General features: G+C 37.3%; 2 protein-coding genes and 1 long non-coding RNA gene across 14 annotated transcripts in view; 2 read left to right on the top strand and 1 right to left on the bottom strand.

Annotated features, from left to right (window-relative positions):
- Positions 1 to 8,647, top strand: part of LOC113524004 (C-C motif chemokine 3-like) — a 33,814-nt gene extending 25,167 nt beyond the window's left edge. The window contains exons 1-3 of one of the 3 annotated variants that reach the window (XM_053233604.1): positions 1,432 to 2,087; positions 2,927 to 3,038; positions 8,305 to 8,647. In XM_053233604.1, the coding sequence (XP_053089579.1) occupies positions 2,018 to 2,087; positions 2,927 to 3,038; positions 8,305 to 8,407 (285 nt within the window). In that variant the 5' untranslated portion in view covers positions 1,432 to 2,017 and the 3' untranslated portion in view covers positions 8,408 to 8,647. Of the gene's footprint in view, positions 1 to 1,431; positions 2,088 to 2,926; positions 3,039 to 3,243; positions 3,585 to 8,304 lie in introns of those variants that run through there. The other 2 variants (XM_053233602.1, XM_053233603.1) reach the window with 2 other exon arrangements.
- Positions 3,897 to 16,438, top strand: LOC117597104 (uncharacterized). Of its 10 annotated transcripts, none has more exons than XM_053233599.1 (8): positions 3,897 to 4,196; positions 4,287 to 4,448; positions 4,604 to 4,930; positions 9,350 to 9,511; positions 9,908 to 9,997; positions 14,759 to 14,871; positions 15,793 to 15,904; positions 16,108 to 16,438. In XM_053233599.1, exons 4-8 carry the CDS (start codon positions 9,393 to 9,395, stop codon positions 16,193 to 16,195), a joined length of 522 nt encoding a protein of 173 aa, XP_053089574.1. In that variant the 5' UTR covers positions 3,897 to 4,196; positions 4,287 to 4,448; positions 4,604 to 4,930; positions 9,350 to 9,392; the 3' UTR covers positions 16,196 to 16,438. The 10 variants fall into 10 exon arrangements, 5 of the variants coding, with proteins under 5 accessions (XP_053089574.1, XP_053089572.1, XP_053089573.1 ...); XM_053233597.1 differs by having other exon boundaries at positions 4,841 to 4,930; XM_053233598.1 differs by lacking the exon at positions 3,897 to 4,196 and having other exon boundaries at positions 4,204 to 4,448; positions 4,841 to 4,930.
- On the bottom strand, positions 7,016 to 26,459 carry LOC128318186 (uncharacterized). The gene is made up of 3 exons (XR_008301663.1): positions 26,296 to 26,459; positions 11,634 to 11,788; positions 7,016 to 7,129 (listed from the first exon to the last, which is right to left on the bottom strand). It is a non-coding gene; the product is annotated as an uncharacterized LOC128318186 (long non-coding RNA).
- Between the last annotated feature and the right edge of the window lie 492 nt (positions 26,460 to 26,951).

The following is a 26,951-nucleotide window of genomic DNA, read 5'->3' on the forward strand; positions in this document are numbered from 1 at the left end:
GAACTGAGACAGGTCCACTCCTGACAACAGTTTATGATCTTATATAGATCTTACTTAAGAAATGCTCCAGAGACTCGATTTGTGCAGTGACTTCCAACTTTACTCCTTCAAACTCTCTCTCTCTGCGCATGCGCACAGTGTACAACCAAACATCACTACAGGCGTAACTACAGAAAGAGGAAGAGGGGAAGAGAGAGAGAGAGAGAGAGAGAGAGAGAGAGAGAGTGATGTAGCTGGCAGAGCATGCAACACAGACACACATCCACACACACAGACACTTCACGGAGTGTGAACTTGAACTTGAAGGGAGCAAGAGCTGCAAGCTAGTGAGGTTTTCTGTTGGTTTGTCTTTTTTGTTGAGTTTTTTGAAAGTGTGCTGAAAAGCACAGTAAAAAATAAGCCTGGAGCTCTGCTAAACTTCCGCCTGCTGCCCGAGTCTTCCTCTGCACCCATACACACCAGGTTCTACAGTTAGTTTGTCCCATTATACTGGATGTAAATGCTCTCAAATTAAAACTGGTTAAAATTAAAATTAATAATTGTCAGCTAAAATAACAATAACTTTGTCAAAGGTCAAATATGTATATGCTGACTGTATTTATATTTTAATGCCAATATTGTTGAGGTGTGAATATATTGGCACACCTTCTGACCTCTGAGGCTCTGGCATGAAAAAATGCTATTTTGACTCACAAACAGAAGATACAGATCAAATCAGCACAAATTAATAATGATGCTGTCTGACTGAGGAATAATTCTGAATTTTTTCTATCATCATCATTTTATTAAACTCAGTTTGAACTATTTGTAATATTACGAGGGAAGTGTGTGGTTAATCAGTTTTGTTATATAAGACCATGACCTAATTTTCTTCCTATCTACATCTCCCCCACTCTTATCTTCTCAGGTATTTTCCAACCTTCATAAAGTTGGTACACTCCAATCTATAACCCACTGACCACAACATGGGCGTGTGTGTTTCTCCCACATCACACACTTAATATACGGTTGATTATTAGTTGATTATTTGCCTATAACAGCACATCATTAAGTGTTTTATTCCTCTTATATCACAGCAATTTGACAACAATTACATTATTTGTATTTGTTAAAGAACACATTATCTTTATACATTTAATATAGTGGAATGTCTCGCAGCTCATTATATCTAATCGCTATCTGCGTGCTAATCTTGTCCTCAGCTAACCACTTCCCCTCCCCCACTAGACTCTGTTGTCTACAAACTGAATATTTTCTCATAATGCTCTGCACTCTTTCTCTCTCACACGTTCAGTCTTATTCATATCTTGTATTTTTTTTTTATTTTGTTTACAAATACTGCAACTCAACCCTTACCAAAATCACATGAACTTCACATATGAATAATCACACAAGTCACACGTGGAACTTTCCGTCTCTTTGACTTGTTGCAGCAATGTCAAGCCAAAGCACAACCTGCAATCTGAAGGTCGTACAAAGTGACATTAATCTTTAACAACGCAGAATGATTTATTAAATGAGTTGTTTTATTTATTATACTTTTTTAAAGATAAAAAGGGAATATTGTTTAGCACGTTGCACTATAAACACAGTCAGGGCAATACTGAAGTACAAGTTGCCACATTTAATAATAATCATTTATTATCTCTGTGTATTGTGTGTGATGTGGAGTTTAGATTTAGATTTCCCTTCAATAAAGTTGCACTTGTTCATCTTTATTTTACTTTAAGTGTTTAATACAGGAGTGTGAGGTAAGTTTGATTACAAAGTGTTAAACGCTGCACGGTCCTTTTCATTTTAGGTGAAAACCGCAGCCGGGTTTTCTGTGGAAGATGCAGTTTTTTCCCTCTTATACAAAGTGGAACTTTTCGTCACCTACAAACACTCAAACCACACATTCTCCCACTCCTCTTACCTGCTTATATAAACTCTAGAGTGAGGTGACATCTGCATTAGCACCATTCTGTTCACATCGTGACCATCATCACCATCATCAGCAGCAGCAGCAGCAGCAGTCATGTCCTCTCGTTCTCTCCTGCTGGTTCTGCTGGTTCTCGCCTGCCTTCAGTCGTTCACAACGGCCGAGAGTAAGATAAAGATAATCTTTTAAATATTTAGCAATGTTTTGGTTATTATTATTATTATTATTATTAGCAATTTGTGAACAGTTACAACATGACATCAGAAATTTAATCTGGTTATAGTTTTGTTTAATGTTGTGGACCATCTGCAAAACAAGTTAGTTCCTGTTCTCACTTACGTTATAGCAGCTATAAACAGTCGTTCCCTCAACAGCCTCTCTTTTATTCTCTCTATTAAAGTTAAAAATGAAGCTTGTCATGTTAAAAAGAATTTGCAAAGCGTAAACTCCTCTGTTGGAAAACTTAAAGGGATAAATTCACATGTTTACAATTTATTTTGGTTTAACTTAATTTGAATCTATTCATTTCTGTAAAGCTGCTTTGTGACAATGTCCATTGTTAAAAGCACTATATAAATAAAATAAAATTGAATTGAATTGAATTAAATTAAAGTTAGAATGTTACCCCTGACTGTTACAAAGCGCTGACACTGGAGACTCCTTCCATAAATGTTAAATAAACATCTCCTTACAGAAAACTTCACAATATCAACGATTACACACATTTTTTAAATCCGTTTATGTGGAGCATCTGCTGTACAAGTTCCTGTGAATGAGCTGTTACTATAGCAACGATGACGTATTAGAACGAGTGCATTAATATAAACCTGCGCTACTGTCAGAGCTGCTGTTATAGAGAATCAGAGTTCATAATCAAAATAAAGTAATGTGGTAAAATCTAAAACATACAACAGTCATCATCTCTTACCAGATTAAAAAAAGCATCTAATATGTTTTTATTGAGTATTTAATTGCTGAACTAAATGCAGAAATGTTTTCACACAGGTGCAGGTGGACAAGGTCCATGCTGTTTCAGTTACCAGACACATAAAATCCCTGTAAGACTCATTACAGCGTATCAAGAAACAGACCGTGGGTGTGAATATCCTGGAGTCATGTAAGCTTTCACCCCCTCACTTATTTTTAATTATTTTCAATTAATAATAAAAAAAAGTTAGTATTTTCATGTCCATTATTGCTTTATGGTGATGTGTAATATAATCTAACTTTAAATAATCGTGGAGGTTTGGGACGTGTGAGAGGGTTTGATTTTCTGTCTTTATTGCAGTTATACACTGATGTAAATCTTCTCTCCTCTGCAGCTTTATCCTAAAGAGCGGCCGTGGGGTGTGTGCAGACCCCGAAGTCAAGTGGGTGCAGAAACACATGAAAACAATTGACCAGCGCCTGATTTTACAAGACTGATCCAACCTCAACCAAGTTTAAATCCTCTCTACATTAATAAGAAATTTTTTTTTTTTTTTTTTACAAAATGCATTTTTATGTATTTATACAGGAGGAATAGAGCTTATTTTTATTATAAATCATATTTAAACCAACTTTTGTTTGAACTATTCTAGCCTTGTTTATCTGAATTAATCTATAGGCTGTGTGGATGAATGTATTATATTTTTATACGTATTAAAGGACATTTTAAATTGCATATTATGACTATGTTTCTATTTTTAAAAATCACATTTTCACCTTCAAAGAGATCAAAATGTCATCTTTCATAGCAACATTGGAAAATTTGAAAAAAAAAAAAAAAGGTTTTTGCTAGTCAGTATCTTTCATTCTTTCACATTTTTTCTCCCATGTATGGGTTCCTGTTTTGCAAAAAAAAAAAAGTATGACATGTTCTTTAATTAACAAATATATAATCCTTGGCAAACTGCTGTGGTATAAGGGGAAGAAGACACTTTGGGGATCCACTTCAGGGCGGTATCAGTTACTCTGCATCATTATTGATTAGTTTCCTCTAACAGCACAGAGTTTTATTCCTCAGTTACTAATCAGAGAATAAGCTCTTTAGCAGATATTAAGTAGGCCGTAAACAAAGATGGGGGAAACGCGGAGGGCTACGAGCTAAGCTATGTATCTAGGTAAATAAAACATGGTGCACTGTCTCTATCACTGCCGGTTCCTGTTGCTCTGCTGATCTTAAATACCTGATTATTAAGTGCAGATGTTTTTATTTATATACAAAGGGTAGTAGATTGCGTAACTTCCTGACGTTTTGACTTCCGGCGTCGTGACTCTGGAATGCCATAGTGAGGTATGAGTATGGCCTTTGCTTTGATGCTGTAGCAAAGCTTGTACAGAGATGTTTTGGTTCTTTACATCATTTATTCTTTGTTAACTGTAGGGAGGAAACCCTCGATATGAGAGAGTGAGTATGTGAGCTGCTGATGCGGTTGTTTCCGGAGCTGGGACTTGGCGTTTTGCCTGGAGCAACGAGCCGTGTGACACCAGCGGTTTTACTCCACTCCATTATAAGGTTGCTTTCCATTCTTGGATTAAGCCAGAGGTATGTGTGCGGATTGTGTGTTTCTTTAGAGTTTACGACACCGTGTTGCTTTTACTTCATGGCAAGTGTTTTATTTGTTAATGCTTTGTATTTTATACTAATTGAGTTTGTTAAAGGTGTTTATTTTTGTATTTATGTCTGTTTTTATTTGACAGATCTTTCCTTGTGGAGCTTTATGCATATGGACTTCTGTTGTCTAGGCCCTGCTGTTTTGTTTATGATTTGATTTTGTCATTCAGTTTCTCAGTTTATGGTTATATGTTGATTCTGGTATTGTAGTAAACTTTGTTGTTTATTTCTTTAATTGACTTTGTTAGTTGAGTCTATTTTATGCCAACTGCTGAGGTTTGTGTTATGTAAAGGGGAGATTTTAATCTATTTTTCTGTTTTAGGAACCAGCCTGCATACGGGAGTGCCTTCCTCTGGGGTCGTCCGGGTTTCCTTCTCTTCACTGCATGGTGGCGTGAGATTTCCTGCACTGCGTGAGTATTGATTTGAGTATGTAGAGTTATTTGCATTATTTACTACACCTTTTTGAAGGTCACGTCTCTGTTCCCTTTTTTATTCACTGGCGATGGAATTTGTGTTGCTGTGTTAAATTATTTCCGTGGGTACAAACCCCGGTGGCGTAGTCGGATTCTAGTGTGACTTTTGGGTATCACTTGGCTACACAAACGCTAATATGGCCATGAAAGAACTTAGTGCTGCTATTAACAATCTGCAGACAGTGCACCCTGATGGAGCTTTTATCGTCGCTGGGGATTTTAATCACTGCAACTTAAGATCTGTTCTGCCAAAGTTTCAGCAGAATGTCGCCTGTTTCACTAGAGGACACAAAACTCTGGACCACGTTTACACTAATGTGGCTGATGCTTACAAAGTCACACTCCTCCCCCACCTTGGACAATCTGACCATCCTTCTTTGTTTCTGCTGCCCAAGTACTCTCCAATCATCAAACGTGTGAAACCCATAATCAGGACTGTTAAAGTCTGGCTGGACGGGGCTGACGCCGCTCTCCAGCAGCAGTTCTCACACATTGACTGGAGTGAATTTGCTGAACAGGCCACTGTAGACTCAGACACCAACATTAACACCTACACCAACTCTCTTCTGGAGCACATCAATCAGATGTGTAGACCAGGTGACCACACAGAAAACAATTATAATGTTCCCCAACCAGAAGCCCTGGATGAACCGCTAGGTTCGCCTCCTGCTCAAAGCATGCAACACAGCCTTCAGGTCCGGAGACAGGGAGGCCTACAGCATCGCCAGGGCCAATCTGAGGAGGGGAATCTGCAAAGCCAAACATGAACACAAACAGCGGATTGAGGCGCACTTCAACTCTGCTGGCCCCAGCCTCATGTGGCAAGGGATTCAGGCCATTACTGACTCCCAGAGCTCAACCACTTCTATGCTCGTTTTGAAAAAGCGAGGATGGAGCCCATGCTCAAGGCTGAGCTACTACCAGGTGAGCAGCCACTCACACTCTCCACCTCTGAAGTGTGTGCTACTCTGAGCAGGGTTAATGCATGTAAAGCAGCTGGTATTTAGAGCCTGTGCAGAGCAACTGACTGGAGTCTTCACAGACCTCTTTAACCTGTCCCTAGCTCAGGCAGTTGTCCCACCTGCTTTAAGTCAGCTTCCATCGTGCCTGTGCCCAAGCACTCCGCTGCAACGACACCCAGTGACTTTCATCCCGTCGCACTCACCCCTGTCATAGCAAAGTGCTTCGAAAGGCTGGTCCTCAACCACCTCCAAGCCTGTCTACCTCCCACTCTGGATCCATACCAGTTCGCTTATCGCAACAACAGGTCGACAGAGGATGCCATCTCCATAGCGGTCCATTCTGCTCTGACTCACCTGGACAACCCCAACACTTACGATTATCAATTGGTGAAACATTTCAGTATATTCAGGGTTTTGTTTTAAATGTGTTAATCCTTAAATTATATTTGAGTACCAAAAGTTGTAAAATATATATTTACACAAGTCACACGTGGAACTTTCCGTCTCTTTGACTTGTTGCAGCAATGTCAAGCCAAAGCACAACCTGCAATCTGAAGGTCGTACAAAGTGACATTAATCTTTAACAACGCTACCAATAGCTAGAGAGAATGATTTATTAAATGAGTTGTTTTATTTATTATACTTTTTTTAAAGATAAAAAGGGAGTATTGTTTAGCACGTTGCACTATAAACACAGTCAGGGCAATACTGAAGTACAAGTTGCCACATTTAATAATAATCATTTATTATCTCTGTGTATTGTGTGTGATGTGGAGTTTAGATTTAGATTTCACTTCAATAAAGTTGCACTTGTTCATCTTTATTTTACTTTAAGTGTTTAATACAGGCGTGTGAGGTGAGTTTGATTACAAACTGTTAAACGCTGCACGGTCCTTTTTCATTTTAGGTGAAAACCGCAGCCGGGTTTTCTGTGGAAGATGCAGTTTTTTCCCTCTTATACAAAGTGGAACTTTTCGTCACCTACAAACACTCAAACCACATTCTCCCACTCCTCTTACCTGCTTATATAAACTCTAGAGTGAGGTGACATCTGCATTAGCACCATTCTGTTCACATCGTGACCATCATCACCATCATCAGCAGAAGCAGCAGCAGCAGTCATGTCCTCTCGTTCTCTCCTGGTGGTTCTGCTGGTTCTCGCCTGCCTTCAGTCCTTCACAACGGCCGAGAGTAAGATAAAGATAATCTTTTCAATATTTAACAATGTTTTGGTTATTATTATTATTATTATTATTATTAGCAATTTGTGATCAGTTAGAAAATGACATCAGAAATTTAATCTGGTTATAGTTTTGTTTAATGTTGTGGACCATCTGCAAAACAAGTTAGTTCCTGTTCTCACTTACGTTATAGCAGCTATAAACAGTCGTTCCCTCAACAGCCTCTCTTTTATTCTCTCTATTAAAGTTAAAAATGAAGCTTGTCATGTTAAAAAGAATTTGCAAAGCGTAAACTCCTCTGTCGGAAAACTTAAAGGGATAAATTCACATATTTACAATTTATTTTGGTTTAACTTAATTTGAATCTATTTATTTCTGTAAAGCTGCTTTGTGACAATGTCCATTGTTAAAAGCACTATATAAATAAAATAAAATTGAATTGAATTGAATTAAATTAAAGTTAGAATGTTACCTCTGACTGTTACAAAGCGCTGACACTGGAGACTCCTTCCATAAATGTTAAATAAACATCTCCTTACAGAAAACTTCAGCATATCAACGATTACACACATTTTTTAAATCCGTTTATGTGGAGCATCTGCTGTACAAGTTCCTGTGAATGAGCTGTTACTATAGCAACGATGACGTATTAGAACGAGTGCATTAATATAAACCTACGCTACTGTCAGAGCTGCTGTTATAGAGAATCAGAGTTCATAATCAAAATAAAGTAATGTGGTAAAAATCTAAAACAGACAACAGTCATCATCTCTTACCAGATTAAAAAAAGCATCTAATATGTTTTTATTGAGTATTTAATTGCAGAACTAAATGCAGAAATGTTTTCACACAGATTCAAATGGACAAGGTCCATGCTGTATCAATTACCAGACACATCGAATCCCTGTAAGACTCATTACAGCGTATCAAAAAACATACCGTGGGTGTGAAAATCCTGGAGTCATGTAAGCTTTCACCCCTCATTTATTTTTAATTATTTTCAATTAATAATAAAAAAAAGTTAGTATTTTCATGTCCGTTGTTGCTTTATGGTGATGTGTAATATAATCTAACTTTAAATTATCGTGGAGGTTTGGGACGTGTGAGAGGGTTTGATTTTCTGTCTTTATTGCAGTTATACACTGATGTAAATCTTCTCTCTCTGCAGCTTTTTCCTAAAGAGCGGCCGTTGGGTGTGTGCAGACCCCGAAGTCAAGTGGGTGCAGAACCACATGAAAACAATTGACCAGCGCCTGATTCTACAAGACTGATCCAACCTCAACCAAGTTTAAATCCTCTCTCCATTAATAAGAAATTTTTTTTTTTTTTTTTTTTACAAAATGCATTTTTATGTATTTATACAGGAGGAATAGAGCTTATTTTTATTATAAATCATATTTAAACCAACTTTTGTTTGAACTAGTCTAGCCTTGTTTATCTGAATTAATCTATAGGCTGTGTGGATGAATGTATTATATTTTTATACGTATTAAAGGACATTTTAAATTGCATATTATGACTATGTTTCTATTTTTAAAAATCACATTTTCACCTTCAAAGAGATCAAAATGTCATCTTTCATAGCAACATTGGAAAATTTGAAAAAAAAAAAAAAAGGTTTTTGCTAGTCAGTATCTTTCATTCTTTCACATTTTTTCTCCCAAGTATGGGTTCCTGTTTTGCAAAAAAAAAAAAGTATGACATGTTCTTTAATTAACAAATATATAATCCTTGGCAAACTGCTGTGGTATAAGGGGAAGAAGACACTTTGGGGATCCACTTCAGGGCGGTATCAGTTACTCTGCATCATTATTGATTGGTTTCCTCTAACAGCACAGAGTTTTATTCCTCAGTTACTAATCAGAGAATAAGCTCTTTAGCAGATATTAAGTAGGCCGTAAACAAAGATGGGGGAAACGCGGAGGGCTACGAGCTAAGCTATGTATCTAGGTAAATAAAACATGGTGCACTGTCTCTATCACTGCCGGTTCCTGTTGCTCTGCTGATCTTAAATACCTGATTATTAAGTGCAGATCTTTTTATTTATATACAAAGGGCAGTAGATTGCGTAACTTCCTGACGTTTTGACTTACGGCGTCGTGACTCTGGAATGCCATAGTGAGGTATGAGTATGGCCTTTGCTTTGATGCTGTAGCAAAGCTTGTACAGAGATGTTTTGGTTCTTTACATTGTTCATTCTTTGTTAACTGTAGGGAGGAAACCCTCGATATGAGAGAGTGAGTATGTGAGCTGCTGATGCGGTTGTTTCCGGAGCTGGGACTTGGCGTTTTGCCTGGAGCAACGAGCCGTGTGACACCAGCGGGTTTACTCCACTCCATTATAAGGTTGCTTTCCATTCTTGGATTAAGCCAGAGGTATGTGTGCGGATTGTGTGTTTCTTTAGAGTTTACGACACCGTGTTGCTTTTGCTTCACGGCAAGTGTTTTTATTTGTTAATGTTTTGTATTTTATACTAATTGAGTTTGTTAAAGGTGTTTATTTTTGTATTTATGTCTGTTTTTATTTGACAGATCTTTCCTTGTGGAGCTTTATGCCTATGGACTTCTGTTGTCTAGGCCCTGCTGTTTTGTTTATGATTTGATTTTGTCATTCAGTTTCTCAGTTTATGGTTATATGCTGATTCTTCTGGTATTGTAGTAAACTTTGTTGTTTATTTCTTTAATTGACTTTGTTAGTTCAGTCTATTTTATGCCAACTGCTGAGGTTTGTGTTATGTGAAGGGGAGTTTTTAATCTATTTTTCTGTTTTAGGAACCAGCCTGCATACGGGAGTGCCTTCCTCTGGGGTCGTCCGGGTTTCCTTCTCTTCACTGCATGGTGGCGTGAGATTTCCTGCACTGCGTGAGTATTGATTTGAGTATGTAGAGTTATTTGCATTATTTACTACACCTTTTTGAAGGTCACGTCTCTGTTCCCTTTTTTATTCACTGGCGATGGAATTTGTGTTGCTGTGTTAAATTATTTCCGTGGGTACAAACCCCGGTGGCGTAGTCGGATTCTAGTGTGACTTTTGGGTATCACTTGGCTACACAAACGCTAATATGGCCATGAAAGAACTTAGTGCTGCTATTAACAATCTGCAGACAGTGCACCCTGATGGAGCTTTTATCGTCGCTGGGGATTTTAATCACTGCAACTTAAGATCTGTTCTGCCAAAGTTTCAGCAGAATGTCGCCTGTTTCACTAGAGGACACAAAACTCTGGACCACGTTTACACTAATGTGGCTGATGCTTACGAAGTCACACTCCTCCCCCACCTTGGACAATCTGACCATCCTTCTTTGTTTCTGCTGCCCAAGTACTCTCCAATCATCAAACGTGTGAAACCCACAATCAGGACTGTTAAAGTCTGGCTGGACAGGGCTGACGCCGCTCTCCAGCAGCAGTTCTCACACATTGACTGGAGTGAATTTGCTGAACAGGCCACCGTAGACTCAGACACCAACATTAACACCTACACCAACTCTGTTCTGGAGCACATCAGCAGATGTGTGGACCAGGTGACCACACAGAAAACAATTATAATGTTCCCCAACCAGAAGTCATGGATGAACCGCGAGGTTCGCCTCCTGCTCAAAGCATGCAACACAGCCTTCAGGTCCGGAGACAGGGAGGCCTACAGCATCGCCAGGGTGACTTTCGTCCCGTCGCACTCACCCCTGTCATAGCAAAGTGCTTCGAAAGGCTGGTCCTCACCCACCTCCAAGCCTGTCTACCTCCCACTCTGGATCCATACCAGTTCGCTTATCGCAACAACAGGTCGACAGAGGATGCCATCTCCATAGTGCTCCATTCTGCTCTGACTCACCTGGACAACCCCAACACTTACGATTATCAATTGGTGAAACATTTCAGTATATTCAGGGATTTATTTGAAATGTGTTAATCCTTAAATTATGTTGAGTACCAAAAGTTGTAAAATATATATTTACACAAGTCACACGTGGAACTTTCTGTCTCTTTGACTTGTTGCAGCAATGTCAAGCCAAAGCACAACCTGCAATCTGAAGGTCGTACAAAGTGACATTAATCTTTAACAACGCTACCAATAGCTAGAGAGAATGATTTATTAAATGAGTTGTTTTATTTATTATACTTTTTAAAAGATAAAAAGGGAATATTGTTTAGCACGTTGCACTATAAACACAGTCAGGGCAATACTGAAGTACAAGTTGCCACATTTAATAATAATCATTTATTATCTCAGTGTATTGCGTGTGTGTGATGTGGAGTTTAGATTTAGATTTCACTTCAATAAAGTTGCACTTGTTCATCTTTATTTTACTTTAAGTGTTTAATGCAGGCGTGTGAGGTAAGTTTGATTACAAAGTGTTAAACGCTGCACGGTCCTTTTTCATTTTAGGTGAAAACGGCAGCCAGGTTTTCTGTGGAAGATGCAGTTTTTTCCCTCTTATACAAAGTGGAACTTTTCGTCACCTACAAACACTCAAACCACACATTCTCCCACTCCTCTTACCTGCTTATATAAACTCTAGAGTGAGGTGACATCTGCATTAGCACCATTCTGTTCACATCGTGACCATCATCACCATCATCAGCAGCAGCAGCAGCAGCAGTCATGTCCTCTCGTTCTCTCCTGCTGGTTCTGCTGGTTCTCGCCTGCCTTCAGTCCTTCACAACGGCCGAGAGTAAGATAAAGATAATCTTTTCAATATTTAACAATGTTTTGGTTATTATTATTATTATTATTATTATTAGCAATTTGTGATCAGTTAGAAAATGACATCAGAAATTTAATCTGGTTATAGTTTTGTTTAATGTTGTGGACCATCTGCAAAACAAGTTAGTTCCCGTTCTCACTTACGTTATAGCAGCTATAAACAGTCGTTCCCTCAACAGCCTCTCTTTTATTCTCTCTATTAAAGTTAAAAATGAAGCTTGTCATGTTAAAAAGAATTTGCAAAGCGTAAACTCCTCTGTTGGAAAACTTAAAGGGATAAATTCACATATTTACAATTTATTTTGGTTTGACTTAATTTGAATCTATTTATTTCTGTAAAGCTGCTTTGTGACAATGTCCATTGTTAAAAGCACTATATAAATAAAATAAAATTGAATTGAATTGAATTAAATTAAAGTTAGAATGTTACCTATGACTGTTACAAAGCGCTGACACTGGAGACTCCTTCTATAAATGTTAAATAAACATCTCCTTACAGAAAACTTCACAATATCAACGATTACACACATTTTTTAAATCCGTTTATGTGGAGCATCTGCTGTACAAGTTCCTGTGAATGAGCTGTTACTATAGCAACGATGACGTATTAGAAGGAGTGCATTAATATAAACCTGCGCTACTGTCAGAGCTGCTGTTATAGAGAATCAGTTCATAATCAAAATAAAGTAATGTGGTAAAATCTAAAACATACAACAGTCATCATCTCTTACCAGATTAAAAAAAGCATCTAATATGTTTTTATTGAGTATTTAATTGCAGAACTAAATGCAGAAATGTTTTCACACAGATCCAAATGGACAAGGTCCATGCTGTTTCAGTTACCAGACACATAAAATCCCTGTAAGACTCATTACAGCGTATCAAAAAACAGACCGTGGGTGTAAAAATCCTGGAGTCATGTAAGCTTTCACCCCCTCACTTATTTTTAATTATTTTCAATTAATAATAAAAAAAAGTTAGTATTTTCATGTCCGTTGTTGCTTTATGGTGATGTGTAATATAATCTAACTTTAAATAATCGTGGAGGTTTGGGACGTGTGAGAGGGTTTGATTTTCTGTCTTTATTGCAGTTATACACTGATGTAAATCTTCTCTCTCTGCAGTTTTACCCTAAAGAGCGGCCGTATTGTGTGTGTAGACCCCGAAGTCAAGTGGGTGCAGAAACACATGAAAACAATTGACCAGCGCCTGATTCTACAAGATTGATCCAACCTCAGCCAAGTTTAAATCCTCTCTCCATTAATAAGATTTTTTTTTTTTTTTTACAAAATGCATTTTTATGTATTTAGACAGGAGGAATAAAAGCTTTTTATTATAAATCATATTTAAACCAACTTTTGTTTGAACTATTCTAGCCTTGTTTATCTGAATTAATCTATAGGCTGTGTGGATGAATGTATTATATTTTTATACGTATTAAAGGACATTTTAAATTGCATATTATGACTATGTTTCTATTTTTAAAAATCACATTTTCACCTTCAAAGAGATCAAAATGTCATCTTTCATAGCAACATTGGAAAATTTGAAAAAAAAAAAAAAAAGGTTTTCGCTAGTCAGTATCTTTCAATCTTTCTCATTTTTTCTCCCAAGTATGGGTTCCTGTTTTGCAAAAAAAAAAAAAAAAAGTATGACATGTTCTTTAATTAACAAATATATAATCCTTGGCAAACTGCTGTGCTATAAGGGGAAGAAGACACTTTGAGGATCCACTTCAGGGTGGTATCAGTTACTCTGCATCATTATTGATTAGTTTCCTCTAACAGCACAGAGTTTTATTCCTCAGTTACTAATCAGAGAATAAGCTCTTTAGCAGATATTAAGTAGGCCGTAAACAAAGATGGGGGAAACGCGGAGGGCTACGAGCTAAGCTATGTATCTAGGTAAATAAAACATGGTGCACTGTCTCTATCACTGCCGGTTCCTGTTGCTCTGCTGATCTTAAATACCTGATTATTAAGTGCAGATGTTTTTATTTATATACAAAGGGTAGTAGATTGCGTAACTTCCTGACGTTTTGACTTCCGGCGTCGTGACTCTGGAATGCCATAGTGAGGTATGAGTATGGCCTTTGCTTTGATGCTGTAGCAAAGCTTGTACAGAGATGTTTTGGTTCTTTACATCGTTTATTCATTGTTAACTGTAGGGAGGAAACCCTCGATATGAGAGAGTGAGTATGTGAGCTGCTGATGCGGTTATTTCCGGAGCTGGGACTTGGCGTTTTGCCTGGAGCAACGAGCCGTGTGACACCAGCGGGTTTACTCCACTCCATTATAAGGTTGCTTTCCATTCTTGGATTAAGCCAGAGGTATGTGTGCGGATTGTGTGTTTCTTTAGAGTTTACGTCACCGTGTTGCTTTTGCTTCAGGGCAAGTGTTTTATTTGTTAATGCTTTGTATTTTATACTAATTGAGTGTGTTAAAGGTGTTTATTTTTGTATTTATGTCTGTTTTTATTTGACAGATCTTTCCTTGTGGAGCTTTATGCCTATGGACTTCTGTTGTCTAGGCCCTGCTGTTTTGTTTATGATTTGATTTTGTCATTCAGTTTCTCAGTTTATGGTTATATGCTGATTCTTCTGGTATTGTAGTAAACTTTGTTGTTTATTTCTTTAATTGACTTTGTTAGTTGAGTCTATTTTATGCCAACTGCTGAGGTTTGTGTTATGTAAAGGGGAGTTTTTAATCTATTTTTCTGTTTTAGGAACCAGCCTGCATATGGGAGTGCCTTCCTCTGGGGTCGTCCGGGTTTCCTTCTCTTCACTGCATGGTGGTGTGAGATTTCCTGCACTGCGTGAGTATTGATTTGAGCGTGTAGAGTTATTTGCATTATTTACTACACCTTTTTATGCTGTTGGTTAATGATTTGTACATCAGTGCACGTGTGGTGTGTGCTTTAAGGCTGTGTGTCTGTGGCCCATCATCATCATCATCAGCAGCAGTCATGTCCTCTCATTCTCTCCTGGTGGTTCTGCTGGTTCTCACCTGCCTTCAGTCCTTCACAACGGCCGAGAGTAAGATAAAGTTCAAACCTTTTCAATATTTAACTATTTTATTATTATTATTATTATTATTATTATTATTATTATTATTATTATTATTAGCAATTTGTGAACAGTTACAAAATGACATCAGAAATTTAATCTGGTTATAGTTTTGTTTAATGTTGTGGACCATCTGCAAAACAAGTTAGTTCCTGTTCTCACTTACGTTATAGCAGCTATAAACAGTCGTTCCCTCAAGAGCCTCTCTTTTATTCTCTCTATTAAAGTTAAAAATGAAGCTTGTCATGTTAAAAAGAATTTGCAAAGCGTAAACTCCTCTGTCGGAAAACTTAAACGGATAAATTCATATATTTACAATTTATTTTGGTTTAACTTAATTTGAATCTATTTATTTCTGCAAAGCTGCTTTGTGACAATGTCCATTGTTAAAAGCACTATATAAATAAAATAAAATAAAATAAAATAAAATAAAATAAAATAAAATAAAATAAAATAAAATAAAATAAAATAAAATAAAATTGAATTGAATTGAATTAAAGTTACAATGTTACCTATGACTGTTACAAAGCGCTGACACTGGAGACTCCTTCCATAAATGTTAAATAAACATCTCCTTACAGAAAACTTCAGCATATCAACGATTACACACATTTTTTAAATCCGTTTATGTGGAGCATCTGCTGTACAAGTCCCTGTGAATGAGCTGTTACTATAGCAACGATGACGTACTAGAACGAGTGCATTAATATAAACCTGCACTACTGTCAGAGCTGCTGTTATAGACAATCAGTTCATAATCAAAATAAAGTAATGTGGTAAAAATCTAAAACAGACAACAGTCATCATCTCTTACCAGATTAAAAAAAGCATCTAATATGTTTTTATTGAGTATTTAATTGCAGAACTAAATGCAGAAATGTTTTCACACAGATCCAAATGGACAAGGTCCCTGCTGTTTCAGTTACCAGACACATAAAATCCCTGTAAGACGCATTACAGCGTATCAAAAAACATACCGTGGGTGTGAAAATCCTGGAGTCATGTAAGCTTTCACCCCTCATTTATTTTTAATTATTTTCAATTAATAATAAAAAAAAGTTAGTATTTTCATGTCCGTTATTGCTTTATGGTTATGTGTATTAGGATCTAACTTTAAATAATCATGGAGGTTTGGGACGTGTGAGAGGGTTTGATTTTCTGTCTTTATTGCAGTTATACACTGATGTAAATCTTCTCTCTCTGCAGCTTTATCCTAAAGAGCGGCCGTGGGGTGTGTGCAGACCCCGAAGTCAAGTGGGTGCAGAACATCATGAAAAAATTGCCCAGCGCCTGATTCTACAAGACTGATCCAACCTCAACCAAGTTTAAATCCTCTCTACATTAATAAGAATTTTTTTTTTTTACTAAATGCATTTTTATGTATTTATACAGGAGGAATAAAAGCTTTTTATTATAAATCATATTTAAACCAACTTTTGTTTGAACTAGTCTAGCCTTGTTTATCTGAATTAATCTATAGGCTGTGTGGATGAATGTATTATATTTTTATACGTATTAAAGGACATTTTAAATTGCATATTATGACTATGTTTCTATTTTTAAAAATCACATTTTCACCTTCAAAGAGATCAAAATGTCATCTTTCATAGCAACATTGGAAAATTTGAAGAAAAAAAAAAAAAAGGTTTTCGCTAGTCAGTATCTTTCATTCTTTCACATTTTTTCTCCCATGTATGGGTTCCTGTTTTGCAAAAAAAAAAAAAAAAAAGTATGACATGTTCTTTAATTAACAAATATATAATCCTTGGCAAACTGCTGTGGCATAAGGGGAAGAAGACACTTTGGGGATCCACTTCAGGGTGGTATCAGTTACTCTGCATCATTATTGATTAGTTTCCTCTAACAGCACAGAGTTTTATTCCTCAGTTACTAATCAGAGAATAAGCTCTTTAGCAGATATTAAGTAGGCCATAAACAAAGATGGGGGAAACGCGGAGGGCTACGAGCTAAGCTATGTATCTATGTAAACAAAACATGGTGCACTGTCTCTATCACTGCTGGTTCCTGTTGCTCTGCTGATCTTGAATACCTGATTATTAAGTGCAGATCTTTTTATTTATATACAAAGGGTAGTAGGTTGCGTAACTTCCTGACGTTTTGACTTCCGGCGTCGTGACTCTGGAATGCCATAGTGAGGTATGAGTATGGCCTTTGCTTTGATGCTGTAGCAAAGCTTGTACAGAGATGTTTTGGTTCTTTACATCATTTATTCTTTGTTAACTGTAGGGAGGAAACCCTCGATATGAGAGAGTGAGTATGTGAGCTGCTGATGCGGTTATTTCCGGAGCTGGGACTTGGCGTTTTGCCTGGAGCAACGAGCTGTGTGACACCAGCGGTTTTACTCCACTCCATTATAAGGTTGCTTTCCATTCTTGGATTAAGCCAGAGGTATGTGTGCGGATTGTGTGTTTCTTTAGAGTTTACGACACCGTGTTGCTTTTGCTTCACGGCAAGTGTTTTATTTGTTAATGTTTTGTATTTTATACTAATTGAGTTTGTTAAAGGTGTTTATTTTTGTATTTATGTCTGTTTTTATTTGACAGATCTTTCCTTGTGGAGCTTTATGCATATGGACTTCTGTTGTCTAGGCCCTGCTGTTTTGTTTATGATTTGATTTTGTCATTCAGTTTCTCAGTTTATGGTTATATGCTGATTCTTCTGGTATTGTAGTAAATTTTGTTGTTTATTTCTTTAATTCACTTTGTTAGTTGAGTCTATTTTATGCCAACTGCTGAGGTTTGTGTTATGTGAAGGGGAGTTTTTAATCCATTTTTCTGTTTTAGGAACCAGCCTGCATATGGGAGTGCCTTCCTCTGGGGTCGTCCGGGTTTGCCTACTGCACTCTTGGAGTGGATGGTGTCGACCAGCGGTCGTCAGTGTTCTCCGCAAAGGGCCGGTGTGGCTGCAGGCTTTCATTCCAGCCAAATGAGAGGTGCACTCGAAGGCTGACTGCAGACCAAGATGAACTAATTAAACGAGTGGAATCAGGTGTGGTTCCTGTTTGGTTTAAATGAAAGCCTGTAGCCACACTGGCCCTTTGCGGATAAGATTGAAGACCCCTGATCTACAGTAGACTTTTCACAGTTATAGCAGTAAATATTCTTTTGCTAAACTTTCGCCACCTGCTGTCCATTGATATTAATGCAGCAGGCCGCATCAGGCAAACAGAAGAGAGTTTGGTGTTTGGAAAAAGATGTGATAATTTGCCTAGATCACTGAAAGATACAGATGAATCACTCCTTAAACAGAAACCAATAGAAAGTGTGTTACTACGGCTTTAAGCCACCATGAGCCTGTAATTTACTGTTAATGTACTATTATTATTGTTGTTGTTATTATTATTGTGTGTGTGTGTTTGTGTGTGGACTGCCGTACTGAATTTAACATTATTTGATTTGTGTTTGATATTTTAGGTCTTTTTTTTCCCCCATTTTAGGCTGATGATGTTGAACACGTTTGCAATGTTTCTGCCCTCTAAGGCTCTAGTATTTAAAAAAAAAAATATTTTGACTTGTGAACAGAAGAGACAAATTATTTTTATTAGTTTTTTTTTATTTGCTGCTAAAGTACACAAAAACAAAGTGAATAGGAGAGACAAATTAAAGCAGCACGAATAAGTGAGATACTTATCCAGAAGATACTGTCTGATTCTGATATTTTTCTGTTGTAATTGTTTTGATAAACTCTCTCTCTCTGCTGTATATTGCAATATTATAAGGGAAGTTGTGGTAAAGCGGCTTTATCATATAAAACCATGACCTAATTTACTTCCTTTCTACCCCCCCCCTGTATATTGTGATGGAAAAAACATGAGCTGCTGCACAAAAGCATAATGATGTCAAACAAATGAATCAACACTAAATCTGGGAGCTACTCTTCTAAGACAGAGAAACCCACCAGATGCAAATGGAGATTATAATGCTACAAATTAGCTACATTTTTCATTGTCAGGTGACATTATATTATCATTAATGTAATAAACTGGTTTATATTAATGACAGTAGCATCAAATCAGTAAGATATTTGCATGTCAATAATTGACATGTTTATAATGGCTTTTTGATCAGACATTAGCAACTGTCCTTCACTGAACATGCAGGTGCCAATAGTAACAATGTCCATTGTTAAAAAGCTTTATATAAATAAAATTGAATTGAGATGCACTGGATGCTGATTATATAAAGTGAGAGAGCAGGTTTGCTCAACTCACCCCAAAGTCAACAAGCAATCACTGATCACCATTGTTCCAAATGACCAATCCCTGACCTCCATTGTTCCAAATGACCAATCCCTGACCTCCATTGTTCCACATGACCAATCCCTGATCACCATTGTTCCAAATTACCAATCCCTCACCTCCATTGTTCCAAATGACCAATCTGATCACTATTGTTCCCACCAACCAATCACTGAATACCATTGCTCCCACTAACCAATCACTGATCACTATTGTTCACACCAACCAATGACTGATCGCCATTGTTCCAAATGCCCAATCATTGATCACCATTGTTCCCTCCAACCAATCACTGATCATTATTGTTCCCACCAGCCAATCAGTGATCACTATTGTATGTTCCACTTTTTTTCTTTGTTTAAACCCTCTTCTTGGAGATATTAACAGTAATATGTTATTCCATCTGTAACTGTCTCCTTCATGTCTATTTCCTGAATCCTCACTACAACTACATGTTTTTATCAGGTTTTACCAAAGACGACATCTTCCTGTAAGAAATCTGTTGTATACTCTGATAAAACTATTCTATTACATTTTAAATGGCTTCACAAAATCTTCCTAGGTCACATAACACATTTCGATATGAAAGAATCATGAGGATCTAACAAATATGCATATTAGTCCATGACATCACCTGGTTACTTCTAGTGACTTTTTGAGCATGCGTTATCTACTTTCGCCTGAAAATAGTTTGCACCAAAGAGGTCGCTCTGGCTTGCTCATTGGAGATGTGAATCGCCTGTCAGGGATTTGTAGAGGAGGTGGATGCAAGTGTAGATTTTATTGAAGTAAAGTGCAGCCAGATGACCAAAAACAAGAACCAGAGCTAGAACCGAGAATATTAGGCCAAAACATACAACACACAAACAAGACCACAACAGAAGCTTGACAATCAGGTGCTGAGACACAAGAACTTATATATTGGTACTAATCAGGGTGAAACTAGACACAAGTGCAAGTGATAAGGAACATGTGACGTGCTGGGGCTGATGGGTAATGTAGTTCAGCCCCCCTTTGGCACCATCATGACATCTACATCCTGGTTTCTGTAAAGCTGCTTTGTGACAATGTGTATTTATAAAAGTGCAATGCAAATAAAATTGAATTAAAATTAAGGAAACGTCTAGTTTGTCAGTGATCAACTCCAAGCTTGTAGAGTCAGAAACTTGTTAGCTTGCTTGACCTTCAAGCTGGATATGTAGTATACAGAAAGTGTGTGTGACCTTTTTGTGACAAATAGCATGCTGATCGTTATCTCTTTCTCACCAATCCACTTTTAGCTTCTGTTGACCACAAACAGCACATTTAGCACTGAGGGTGGTTTTGTTTCTCCTCATGGCATGCTATCTTTTTCCGGATGTTCAGGCCTGTACTTTTCATACTTTTTATAAATGCGGATCACTTGCTATTTGCATTTCATTAAGTTAAATTATATGGTTTGTTTATTCTGATTTAATTCTAAGAATACCAAAGTATTAATACTTATGCTTGTATAATTAAAATAATGAACTATGTCTTTGGGTTTATTGCATGATTGTGTCGCAGTGTTGATAGTAGACATACATAAGTATGCTATTTACTTGACTAAAACTGAAATTATTCTTAAACATCGTATGTGAGTTTGGCTATGAAGTGTGAAATCCCAAGTGGCTACAGAGTACAAGGACAAAGCAAATAGAAGAGACAAAATAACACACCACAAATAAATGCTGATGCTGCAAGATTCAGATTTTTTTTTCCTGCTGTCATTGCGTATGCTAAACGCTGTGCTATATTGCGATATTACAAGGGAAGTGTGTGGTAAAGAGGCCTTACTATATAAAACCGTGACCTAATTTACTTCCTGTCCACCCCTCCCCCGACTCTTCTGCTTCTTTGTATTTTGTAAATGGAAAAAAAAACATGACCTGATGCACAAAATGATATCAAACAAATAAAAGAGTAAATTTGGGAGCTACTTTTCTAACATGGAGAAGTCTGCCGTATGAACCTAGTAAAAAAGCAGCTTTTTGAGCAGACTTTAGTGATTATCCTGCACTTCATATGGCTCTCCACCTCACATCACACCTGCTGTTATACCCACTGAGAGAGCAGGTTCACTCGACTCACTACCTGTGTGTAAAGTCAACGACCAATGACTGATCACGATTGTTCCCTGCGACTAATCACTGATCACCAGTGCCCAATCACTGATCACGACGGTTTCTACTGACCAACCACTGAACACCATTGTTCCCACCAACCAATCACTACTCACCATTGTACCCAATGACCAATCACTGATCACTGTTGCTCCCAAAAACCAAAAACTGATCACAATTGTTCCCTCGACCAATCACTGATCACCATTGCTCCCAAAAACCAAAAACTGATCACAATGGTTCCCTCGACCAATCACTGATCACCATTGTTCCTGCTGATCAATCACTGATCACCATTTTTCTCTCTGACCAATCACTGATCACCATAGTTTTTCCACCTTTTTTCTTTGTTTTAAACCCTCTTCTTGGAGATATTTACAGTAATAATAAAAGTTATTCCATCTCTAACCATCTCCTTCATCTCTATTTCCCAAATTCTCTATTCTTGATAGAAAATATAATATTTCTACCTGGTTACTTCTAGTGACTTTTTGAGCATGCATTATCTACTTTCACCCGAAAATAGTTTGCACCAAAGAGGTCGCTCTGGCTTGCTCATTAAAGATGTGAATCGCCTGTCAGGGATTTGTAGAGGAGGTGGATGCAAGTGCAGATTTTATTGAAGTAAAGTGCAGCCAGATAACCAAAAACAAGAACCAGAGCTAGAACAGAGAATATTAGGCCAAAACATACAACACACAAACATGACCACAACAGAAGCTTGACAATCAGGTGCTGAAACACAAGAACTTATATATTGGTGCTAATCAGGGTGAAACTAGACACAAGTGCAAGTGATAAGGAACATGTGACATGCTGGGGCTGATGGGTAATGTAGTTCAGCCCCCTTTGGCACCATCATGACATCTACATCCTGGTTTCTGTAAAGCTGCTTTGTGACAATGTGTGTTTATAAAAGTGCAATGCAAATAAAATTGAATTAAAATTAAGGAAACGTCTAGTTTGTCAGTGATCAACTCCAAGCTTGTAGAGTCAGAAACTTGTTAGCTTGCTTGACCTTCAAGCTGGATATGTAGTATACAGAAAGTGTGTGTGACCTTTTTGTGACAAATAGCATGCTGATCGTTATCTCTTTCTCACCAATCCACTTTTAGCTTCTGTTGACCACAAACAGCACATTTAGCACTGAGGGTGGTTTTGTTTCTCCTCATGGCATGCTATCTTTTTCCGGATGTTCAGGCCTGTACTTTTCATACTTTTTATAAATGCGGATCACTTGCTATTTGCATTTCATTAAGTTAAATTATTTGGTTTGTTTATTCTGATTTAATTCTAAGAATACCAAAGTATTAATACTTATGCTTGTATAATTAAAATAATGAACTATGTCTTTGGATTTATTGCATGATTGTGTCGCAGTGTTGATAGTAGACATACATAAGTATGCTATTTACTTGACTAAAACTGAAATTATTCTTAAACATCATATGTGAGTTTGGCTATGAAGTGTGAAATCCCAAGTGGCTACAGAGTACAAGGACAAAGCAAATAGAAGAGACAAAATAACACACCACAAATAAATGCTGATGCTGCAAGATTCAGATTTTTTTTCCTGCTGTCATTGCGTATGCTAAACGCTGTGCTATATTGCGATATTACAAGGGAAGTGTGTGGTAAAGAGGCCTTACTATATAAAACCGTGACCTAATTTACTTCCTGTCCACCCCTCCCCCGACTCTTCTGCTTCTTTGTATTTTGTAAATGGAAAAAAAAACATGACCTGATGCACAAAATGATATCAAACAAATAAAAGAGTAAATTTGGGAGCTACTTTTCTAACATGGAGAAGTCTGCCGTATGAACCTAGTAAAAAAGCAGCTTTTTGAGCAGACTTTAGTGATTATCCTGCACTTCATATGGCTCTCCACCTCACATCACACCTGCTGTTATACCCACTGAGAGAGCAGGTTCACTCGACTCACTACCTGTGTGTAAAGTCAACGACCAATGACTGATCACGATTGTTCCCTACAACTAATCACTGATAACCAGTGCCCAATCACTGATCACGACTGTTTCTACTGACCAACCACTGAACACCATTGTTCCCACCAATCAATCACTACTCACCATTGTACCCAATGACCAATCACTGATCACTGTTGCTCCCAAAAACCAAAAACTGATCACAATTGTTCCCTCGACCAATCACTGATCACCATTGCTCCCAAAAACCAAAAACTGATCAGAATTGTTCCCTCGGGCCAATCACTGATCACCATTTTTCACTCCAACCAATCACTGATCACCATTTTTCACTCCAACCAATCACTGATCACCATTTTTCCCTCCAACCAATCACTGATCACCACTGTTCCCTCTGACCAATCACTGATCACCATAGTTATTCCACCTTTTTTCTTTGTTTTAAACCCTCTTCTTGGAGATATTTACAGTAATAATAAATATTATTACAACAGAAGCTTGACAATCAGGTGCTGAAACACAAGAACTTATATATTGGTACTAATCAGGGTGAAACTAGACACAAGTGCAAGTGATAAGGAAGAATGTGACATGCTGGGGCTGATGGGTAATGTAGTTCAGCCCCCCTTTGGCACCATCATGACATCTACATCCTGGTTTCTGTAAAGCTGCTTTGTGACAATGTGTGTTTATAAAAGTGCAATGCAAATAAAATTGAATTAAAATTAAGGAAACGTCTAGTTTGTCAGTGATCAACTCCAAGCTTGTAGAGTCAGAAACTTGTTAGCTTGCTTGACCTTCAAGCTGGATATGTAGTATACAGACTGTGTGTGTGTGACGTTTTTTGTGACAAATAGCATGCTGATCGTTATCTCTTTCTCACCAATCCACTTTTAGCTTCTGTTGACCACAAAGGTACTGAGGGTGGTTTTGTTTCTCATCATGGCCTGCCATCTTTCCCCGGATGTTCAGGCCTGTACTCTTCATACTCTTTATAAATGCTGATCACTTGCCATCTGGTCTTAATAGAATTGCTAATTTGCAACCCATTAAGTTAACCTGTGAGGTTTATTTATCCTGATTTACCTGTCATCTACTTTACAATAAACAATTCAAACAAATTCTAAGAGTTATTAATATTCAGGGTTGTCTGATTAAAATAATGAATTGTGTCCATCAGTTTATTGTGTGATTGTGTTGCAGTGTTGACAGAAGGTTTAATGATGCTATTTGCTTGAATAAAACTGAAATTATTCTCATGCACTCTATGTGAGTTTGGCTATGAAGTGTTAAACGCTACTCAGTTCTGTATCAGCTAAGGTGAAAAACCACAGAAGGGTTTCCTGTGGAGGAGGTGCTTTTTTTCCCTCTTAGTCACATTTCTTCAAATACAAACTGCCCCCTACTCAAACCACAATCTCCCACACTTCTAATCAGCTAATACAACCACTGCTGAGGTGACAGTTTCATTAATACAATTCTCTTCACAACTTGATCATCATCCTTATCATACTCTTCACCGTCAGCAGTCATGATCTCCCATTTTCTCCTGCTGGTTCTCGCCTGCCTTCAGTCATTCACAATGGCCAACAGTAAGATAATGTCTGTCTTTGGATTTCTTATCTATTTTTATTTGTATTATTGTCTTTATTATTGTTGGCGTGTTATTGCTTTGCACTTAATCAGGATTGTTGTGAATTCTGATTCTTAAAATTGCCAGTTTCGCTCTACCATGTCACAATATTGAAAGCAGAATGATAAAAATAGCTAATCTTCCACGCATGATGTATTTTTTCTTGCTTAGTAATGTGTCTGTTGTTGAATTTTGTAAAAACATATCAGGTTTAAAAATGGTATACAACCCAAAAATCTCATGCAGGTTTAAATATATTCAGTTTTGCCTTTTTTTTTACTTAATAAGTTTAATAGTCATCCCCCCCTCCCCCCCACCACCCCTTTTCCATTTGTTTTCATTAAAGTATGTAATATTTCATTGAATATTTACATAGTGACTAATGCATAGCTCATGTAGAGACAGATACATGTACATAGTTCAAGCAAACTACTATGTAAAGATAACAAGCTTTATTTACATGTATGTATATCCTTATACTTTACTTAATGGATCACATCACATCAATAAATAACACACAGTATCACACAGATGAATGCTGCGTCACATTTGCCAACTATCTAATCTGTAACATTCATTAAAGACTACTTAAAGATACTAACTACAGTTCTTCTGGATTTTCTGAACATTTGTTTGTGTTGTCTGGATATATAACACTGCTAACCCAAATTTTCTCTGCTCCTACAGTTCTTCCTTCTTTAATGGTCGCAGGGTGTGCGCCAACCCCAGCTCGGTGTGGGTGCAACAAACAGTGAAAAAAAATCGACCAGCGCCTTTTTGGAAGCTCAACTAGTGACTAAATCTTAAATTTTTTTTTTTAAATGCTCCCTTCACCTACACTTTGTTGCTGTGCACAAGAGGTATAAAGATCATATTTGAACATAAATATTTGCTTAAATGATTTTGGCATTATTTTGCTGATTTAAAATACAGGCTGCGGGCATTAATTTATTAAAATACATATGCATTACTCATTATTGCCATGTTTATGTTAAATAAATTCACATTTTAAAAGAAAACATTGTTGTTTGCATAGAACGACACTTTAATAGCTACATTTGAATATTAAAAAAGAAACAGACTTAGTTCTTGATAAAGAAAGAGTAAAAGAATTACTGTATTATAAGACATGTTCAACATTTCAATGTGTTTACAAGCATTCAGAAAGCGTTAGATCAATATAGATCTATCAATATAGAAAGTTAGATCAATATGTGCAAATACATGCTACATATACAGTAGTTTATAGTTAGTATTAAATCTCACTTTAGAAACATCCTGTAATATAGCCTTCCCAAGTTCTCCCCCACCACCCCATTGCTACACTCCCACCACTGGCTTCCTGCAGCTGCTACATCATATTTAAAACACTGATGCTTGTCTACAAAGCCAAAAATGGAGCAGCACCCACCTACCTTAAAGCACTTATCACTCCCACACTGCAGCACGCTCCCTCCCATCCTCTAGCACTGCTCGACTGATCCCTCCATCTCTCCGGGTACAAGGAAGACCTGCATCAAGACTCTTCTCTGTCCAGGCACCTAGGTGGTGGAATGAACTTCCCCTAGCTGTCCGAGCAGCTGAGCCACTGGCTGTCTTCAACTGACGTCTAAAGACCTACCTCTTCCTGAAGTACTTAAATTAGCACTTTAGTTTAAAAAAATGTGTTGCCTGTGTGCTTTTCTTCCTGTATTACCTCCCACTCATCAGAGGTTTTAGACTGATGGTATTCTTAGTTCGAACTAGTGAACCATTAAGAGGATGTTTTTACTGATAGAGACTTCAAAGCACTTCTGTAAGTCGCTCCATATTCACTCCATATATATGATATTAATACTGTTACAAATACTGTGACAAAACACTGATACTGGAGACTCCTTCCTTAATGTTACATAAACATCTCCTTACAGAAACTTCACCATATCAACAATTACACACATTTTTTTAATGTTTATGTGGAGCGTCCACCATACAAGCCCCTGTGAATGAACTTTTACTATAGAAATAATAACATATTAGAGCAAGTGCTTTAATATAAACCTTAACTACTGTCACCTTCTGACCAATCAGA

Source organism: Pangasianodon hypophthalmus, chromosome 4 (genome assembly GCF_027358585.1).
Source record: "Pangasianodon hypophthalmus isolate fPanHyp1 chromosome 4, fPanHyp1.pri, whole genome shotgun sequence".
NCBI lineage: Eukaryota > Metazoa > Chordata > Actinopteri > Siluriformes > Pangasiidae > Pangasianodon > Pangasianodon hypophthalmus.

What these genes read in the sequence shown, in the direction of transcription:
- LOC117597104 (XM_053233599.1), top strand. Translation starts at nt 9,393, where the DNA reads ATGCGGTTGTTTCCGGAGCTGGGACTTGGCGTTTTGCCTGGAGCAACG. An exon ending in GTCCTTCACAACGGCCGAGA is followed by an intron (nt 14,872 to 15,792) that starts GTAAGATAAAGT and finishes GTTTTCACACAG; the next exon opens with ATCCAAATGGACAAGGTCCC. An exon ending in TGTGAAAATCCTGGAGTCAT is followed by an intron (nt 15,905 to 16,107) that starts GTAAGCTTTCAC and finishes CTCTCTCTGCAG; the next exon opens with CTTTATCCTAAAGAGCGGCC.